Below are 6,770 nucleotides of genomic sequence, written 5' to 3'. Positions count from 1 at the left end.
CGTATCTTCAGTCTGACACTCCCCTAAGTTTTAAACCCTTAAATGAATTTATTATAAAATTATTTATTTGAAATAATTTTTAAAACTTTTTACCAAGTTAAACATATATTAAAAAAATATGGTGAGCGTGTGACCCTTAGTCTGACTCTCTGAACTAAGCTATCCTTGTCAATGCTATAGTTTTGAACCCTAATTGTAATTATTTTAAAAATATTTTAAGATTTTTTAGCAAGTTAAAATAATTCCTTGTAAGTTTTAAACCCCTAACTATAATTGTTATGAAATTTTTTAAAGATTTTTTGAGCAAGTAAAAAAAATTCACCAACTAAGCTATCTCCAAATATAAGGTTTTAAACTGTTATAAAAATATTTTTTTGCAATGAAAATTCTTTTAAAATATTTTGAGCAGGTTAAAAAAAAATATGGTAAAATTAGATCAAATACACAACTTTCAAATCTTTAGTCTGGCTCTCTCCCAACTAAGCTATCCTCGCTAATACTGAAGTTTTGAATCTCTACTTGTATTTGTTATGAAAATATTTATTTGAAATGATTTTTTTGACCAACTTAAAAAAGATATAAAAAAATACTATGAGAGTAGATCCAACTTGAGATCTTTAGTCTGATCCTCTCCTAACTGAGCTATCCGTGTCAATGTTGAATTTTTAAACCCCTAACTATAATTTTTATGAATATATTTATTTGAAATGAAAATTCTTTTAAAATTTTTTAAGCAAGTTAAAATATATATATATATATATATATATAATCCGGCAGTAAGGACGGGGGACCCTCTTTGAGGGGAGTCAATGACACGTAGAGGTCAAAAGTCAAAAGGGTCAGCCTGAGGGCCAGCCGATTGGAGAAGGGTCGGATCAACCGGCCGAATGGATCCGAGAGGAATCAAAGACAATCCGACGGGGAGTCGGGTTTCCAACGCTCATGGTGAACAGGGTCGCCGGTCCGAGCGGGTAGCCCGCTCGGCCGAGGCGTAAAGCATCAATGCTGTGAAGGAACAGTCTCAGCCGAACACGCGATGGAGTGAAATCTTCCTGGTCGGACCGATACCTACGCTCGGTCGGACCGATGCCTGCCGAGCGGATGGACGCTCGGCTCGGGGAAAAAATAGACAAGGACAAGGGGACATTGGGGAACATCTTCTGACAACAGGCATGTTCGACGACCAAGCCATACGCAGAATCCTACGACGGAAGGTTCTGCTGTCCCATCAGCGAGGTACTCGGACTGTAGCAGTATGGTGTCAGACATGCTTCTCTGGTAAGCCCATACTAAGGTATGGTAAAGGACATGTGTACGCCTCGGTAGGTGTGCATAAGCCTCCCCACAGCTCTATATAAGAGCCCTCAGACTTCGCCGGAGGGAGGTAATCCCTCATCTTTGGAGTCACTTCATCGTTTTCCTCTTGCCCGACTTGAGCGTCGGAAGGTCGTCGCCGGGAACCCCTTCCCGGCTCGACTTCCTTGCAGGTTCGCCGGAGATTCGTTCAGCCAGTCGAAGACAACGGAGAGCATCACGTCCCAGCGTTCATCGACTTAGTGTTCAGACAGGATCATATATATATATATATATATATATATGCAGTGATGATGAATGGAACACATGACTAATCTTAATCTTGAAGCTCTCCCAACTGGCCAATCCCATTGATGCTAAAATTTGGAACTCCTAAGTCTCTGTTTAGATGGGATGAATGAAAGTTCATTAATGGAAAGAGAAAGGAGGAGAAGTAAAATATTTACCTTCCCTTTATTTTGGAAGAAGATTACTTAACATAACATGTGTTATTTTGTTAACAACGGCAAAGATCTGACCATTACCAGATTGCTCATTACTATGGGCTGCAGGTGCAATACTATCCTTGATGGAGACCATAGAGCACTTGTCTTTGCGTTCATTTTAGGTGTTGTTGCCGGCGCTCAAAGTTGCAAACTGCTTCACCTCTGTGAAAAGAAAAGGAACTTTTTTCTTAAAAAAGAGACATTTTTTAATCATGAAATAGGAAGAATTCCCATAACCAAGCATCCAATAATAAGATACAAGCAAATAGGCTTTCAGATTTGAAGGGAAATAGCTGATCTTTGGTGTTTGCTAATAAACAGCACGCGACTGTATGAGTTCATGTAATAATATGAATAGAGCCCTCAGGTTCCCCTAAAAGGGTTGCAAAAGATAAAATCAATCGATAGCGACGGTAAAGAAATTGAGATTTTGCATACGTAGATTTATGTGGTAAGAAATGATTCGTTTGTCTCAATGCCCCCGTCAATCTATCTCTAGGCTAACACAGAGAAGGTAAATCATGGATGACTAATAACCATTAGTGCAGATAACGAAGGCATGGGAAGACATATTCAGGCGCATCCAGTTTCGACTCCGAGATCTCATGTGGCAACATCTCATATCTTAACCATCGTACCGTCCTGAGGTGACATTGCAGGCGTAGATTCATTATGGCAAAAGGCGAATACGTTCGCCCCCAACGCTCCCGCAAACCCGTCCCAGAGCCAACACGGAGGAGGTAAATCATGGACGACTACTAGCCTTTGAAATAGTGACCAACAGATAAGGAAGATATTTACTTCAATTTTATCGAGATTCGAACCTCAGACCTCATGGTGACAACATCTAAACAAAGGTAGGGTAAACTTTTTACTGTGACTGGGTCCACCACTTCGCGGCCCCACACCTCAGAAACCTCCGAAAAGATTTTTTGAGGAATCTCAATACTACGTATATGATGGATAAAGAGTTGATAAGGAAGATAATTTTAGGAAGTTCAAAAAATATATAAAAAAACACTTCCAAGTGTGGAACGAATAAACAACCTTCAAATCTTTAGTCTCAACTGAGCTATCCCCGGTAATGTTTAAGCTTTAAACCCTTAAATGTATTTGTTATGAAAATATTTACGTAAAATAAAAATTCTTTTAAAAAACGTAACCTAAGACTATACGAGCAATCAAATTAGAACTTACAAGACAATATTGATGCATTACGGAATTCGAGTATCCAAGGCTCGAAAAACAGAGGAAAATCCTCAGAGAATTGTGCACAAACAAACTTGAATGAAACATGAGTTACACCAATAAATATGAGTCCATATTATGCGCATTAATTCAATATATTAATGATGCCAACCTAGAAATTAAACAAGGTTTCACCATTAAAGAGACAATAAGAAACTAACAAAACACCCTCTTGGAAATGTGGAATTTTGCTATATTTGCCCCCAGGCCAAGTTGATACCTAGCATCATAGTCTGAAAGGTACTAGTGCCAAAAGGATGTGGAACTTCATTCTTTTCCATCAGCTGCGCGAAGGGAACCAAGCTGCACAGGTGCTTGTGTTCCCACCACCTTTGATGATCCATAAACAGACACGTCAAGACCCTTAGTTTTCTCCTTTTCGATCTGGTCCTTTATCCAAAAGTATGTAAACCTCAGGCCATCCTGTTGAAATGAAAGAAATGGTTATGCCATTGATTATGAATTGCACATCATAAAACGAGCCATGTACCTTCAGTTTCATGGTTGGAGCCCATCCAAGTTTCTCTTTGATAAGGGTGTTGTCAGAGTTGCGACCACGGACGCCCTCTGGACCAGGAATGTGATGAATCGGAAGGTTCTTGTTTTCAAAGCTGAGTACTATTTCAGCCATCTCGTTCATGCTCACCATTTCATCACTGCCAATGTTTAGTGGTTCACGGAAGTCTGATTTTGTCAATCTGAACCGACATAAAGGAGGAGGTTAGATGATAAAAAATCTTATCATGCATTGAAATTGTCCATACCTGGACCTTGAATAAGGAGTTAAAACATGAAAGCTTTGGAGTTATTAGTGCAAGGACATGGCATTTGATATGTAGCTACCTTAAAACACCTTCAACACATTCATCAATAAAAGTGAAGGACCGAGTTTGCAGACCATCTCCCCACATCTCAAACTTATCAGTGGAAGTTAATGTCTTTCGGCAAAATGCAGCAGGGGCTTTCTCTCTTCCACCTGTTTACAGATTTTTTATCGGTACAATGATGATTCCGAGAGAATTAGTTGAACATATCAGAACACAGCCTACCTTTCCATGTTCCGAAAGGGCCATAAATATTATGAAACCTCCCAATGCGACACTCAATGCCAAAGTCCTTGTTGTAGTGCTTGCACAACTCCTCCGTAGCAAGTTTTTCCAGACCATAGGCATCTTGAGGCTATAGTGATGAAAATTTAACCATTAGGAAGTGAGAACCAACATACTTAGTTATCTGTATGATACAATAGAAAAAGATAAACATCAATGCATAATGTGTTTTCCGGAGCAAACCTCAGCAGGCCAAGCATCAGATTCCTTCAAGCTTACATTAGTCTCCAACTGTTTGAACTCTGGGTAGATGCAAGCGCTCGAGGCATAAAAGAACCTGCATTCATATTTAAGCACTAGCAATCTTAGCTTGCTAAAAGTTTAAGAAAAAAAATTAAACAATAGTTTAAACTAACTTATGTAGATTTAGCATGCCAAAGAAGCAACAAGACAGAGAAGCCAGCCCAATCTCAATAAAATGCATTAAAAAGAGTTACTGAAGGATTCATCAATATAATTGCTATTTACCAAAAGCACTGACTATCTTAAAGATTCAGCGACTACTAGGATACAGTGTCTAGGCAGATAAAAGGGGTTTATAAATGATCAAGTTGGTTATGTTTGCAAAGCTAGCAAGCGGCATACAGTTCAACGAACCCAAACTTCTGAAACTTTGTCGTTAACTAAGCCCAACACATACTTCTCAGCTTGGATTTGCTCACTAGCAAGATTCAGATGCTCGCTTCTTTGATTACAACAACAATAACACCACCAATATGGGCATATTGGTGATTACCAGCTCCTATGATCTGAATACACACCAATATTAAATACAGCAGGTGGTATTTTCCAACTTTTATCTCACTATCCAAATTATAATAACAGTTGTATCTTATGCTGCATAAAATTGCCCGTTCTATATTTGTTGCATAACTCTGGGTTTTTGTGTGTCTAAACATTTTAATTGATCTCCATGGCAAAATCTAGTCTGACAATTCAAAATATTACTGCATAAATGGATCAAACCAAGAAATCTGGAGTGAATACATTTAAATGTTAAAGTTATTATCTTAAATATTCAAATAAGAGATTAGGGATAAAGCGATAAAAGTACCTTTTCACACCATTAATCCTTGCAGCTTCAATCATGTTGAAACTGATCATAGTGTTATTGTACATAATGACCGAATGGTTGGACTGAATGAAGCCCATTCCTCCCATATCAGCAGCAAGATTGAATACATGGTCAGCACCACTAGTGACCTTCAAGCAATTATCCATGACCCTCAGGTCAACAAGATGGAACTCGTGACAGAACATATCCTCAGTCATGTGCTCATTCTTCTTCCAATCAGAAGCAATGATGTAGTGACCTTCACTCTTCAAACGCCTAGCAATATGTGATGCGATAAACCCACCTGCTCCCGTGATAGAAATCCGCAACTTCTCTGAAGGCCAATATGGCTCCCTTTCCAAGCTTGCATAAGTGTACTCGCCATAGTCGGCCACCGCATTTCCGGTGCTACCCATTCTGAAACATATTAAAATTTGCAAATTTTTTCACCAAAAGTTGGAAGTACTTCTAAATATTGCACGCCGTATTGACAGTATAATACATTGCAAAATCAAACAAGATGATTCCAGATATTTCTGGAAGACTTGAAATTTCCGTATGAAAAACCACAAATGATGCGGTTATCAACATACCTTTCAAATGTAAGAAAAAACCAGTAATAAAACCCACAGAATCATGTTCAAATAAACTAAACCACGCCCATATCTGACAGAGAAAAAATGAAATAATAATAATAAAAAAAGATAGCAAAGTCGATCTGAAGCGGGATCTGAACACTGCAGCAGCAACGACAGTCCGCGTTCGAGTTGGATGTGAATACAGCAGCAAGTGCGTGTATGAGAGTCGATTTGCTTGTTCATAGTAAGAAAATTAAGAATCCAACAGCAAACAGAAAAATAGCACACGCAAGTAACAACGATCCCGGACAGAGATTTCTTTGAAATACGACAAATCTACGAGTTAAAGCACGCCAGCAAGATATGAAAGACGCGATTTGTGCATTGTTTTCGGTACCCAAAGCGGGATGCACCAAATCTCCAAAGACAAGAAATCCAATAAAAAAAATAGTGGGGATTTAACGACAAAGAAGACGGTGAGACATCCACAAACTAAAAACATAAAACGACGAACATGGATCATCGCCGTTTCGCTTTGATCTGAAAACAAGAACGAGCAACAACAAACTCAAATCGCGTACCTCGTCGGACGGTGGGAAGGAGGCTGAGGAAGACGAAAGGGGGAAGAGAAGACCAGATCTCGGCGGCCACTCGACGCCCCGCCGCCCGTTATATATAGCAGAAGCTTGGGACTTCCTTCGTCTTCGAATTGGGCATCGGAATTTGGAATTAATAATAATTTAGAAAAGAAAAATATTCAAACTCGTCATTTTCTTCTCCAGACAACGAAATTGGCATGCCAAAATTGACCAAACACCCCAACGTGACCCGACGGGCCCGCATTCTTCAGCCAATGGAATAGGATAGGCCCCTTGTGTTTAGAAAAGGTGACAGTACCTTTTTGTTTTTCGACGTGGTGGAAGGTGGGTGGCTAGAATCGAACGGTCAGGATGATGCCATGTTTTTTTATTATAATAATAAA

At 39.2% G+C, this 6,770-nt stretch overlaps 1 protein-coding gene across 1 annotated transcript; it reads right to left on the bottom strand.

Moving 5' to 3' along the window:
- Positions 1–3,098: 3,098 nt before the first annotated feature.
- LOC122051284 (GDP-mannose 3,5-epimerase 2-like) lies at positions 3,099–6,527 on the bottom strand. The gene is made up of 7 exons (XM_042612325.1): positions 6,370–6,527; positions 5,211–5,627; positions 4,340–4,433; positions 4,097–4,226; positions 3,891–4,023; positions 3,538–3,745; positions 3,099–3,470 (listed from the first exon to the last, which is right to left on the bottom strand). Exons 2-7 carry the CDS (start codon positions 5,624–5,626, stop codon positions 3,315–3,317), a joined length of 1,137 nt encoding a protein of 378 aa, XP_042468259.1. The 5' UTR covers position 5,627; positions 6,370–6,527; the 3' UTR covers positions 3,099–3,314.
- Positions 6,528–6,770: the final 243 nt, after the last annotated feature.

Source organism: Zingiber officinale, chromosome 3A (genome assembly GCF_018446385.1).
Source record: "Zingiber officinale cultivar Zhangliang chromosome 3A, Zo_v1.1, whole genome shotgun sequence".
In the NCBI taxonomy this organism is placed as follows: domain Eukaryota; kingdom Viridiplantae; phylum Streptophyta; class Magnoliopsida; order Zingiberales; family Zingiberaceae; genus Zingiber; species Zingiber officinale.
This window is presented reverse-complemented; position numbering and strand designations above follow the sequence as displayed.

Bases quoted from the DNA above. Each gene is read 5' to 3' on its own strand.
- LOC122051284 (XM_042612325.1), bottom strand. From the start codon at position 5,626: ATGGGTAGCACCGGAAATGCGGTGGCCGACTATGGCGAGTACACTTAT. The intron at 4,024-4,096 runs GTAGGCTGTGTT...ATCTGTAAACAG, and splicing joins CCCTTTCGGAACATGGAAAG to GTGGAAGAGAGAAAGCCCCT. The intron at 3,746-3,890 runs GTAGCTACATAT...ATGTCGGTTCAG, and splicing joins TGTGTTGAAGGTGTTTTAAG to ATTGACAAAATCAGACTTCC.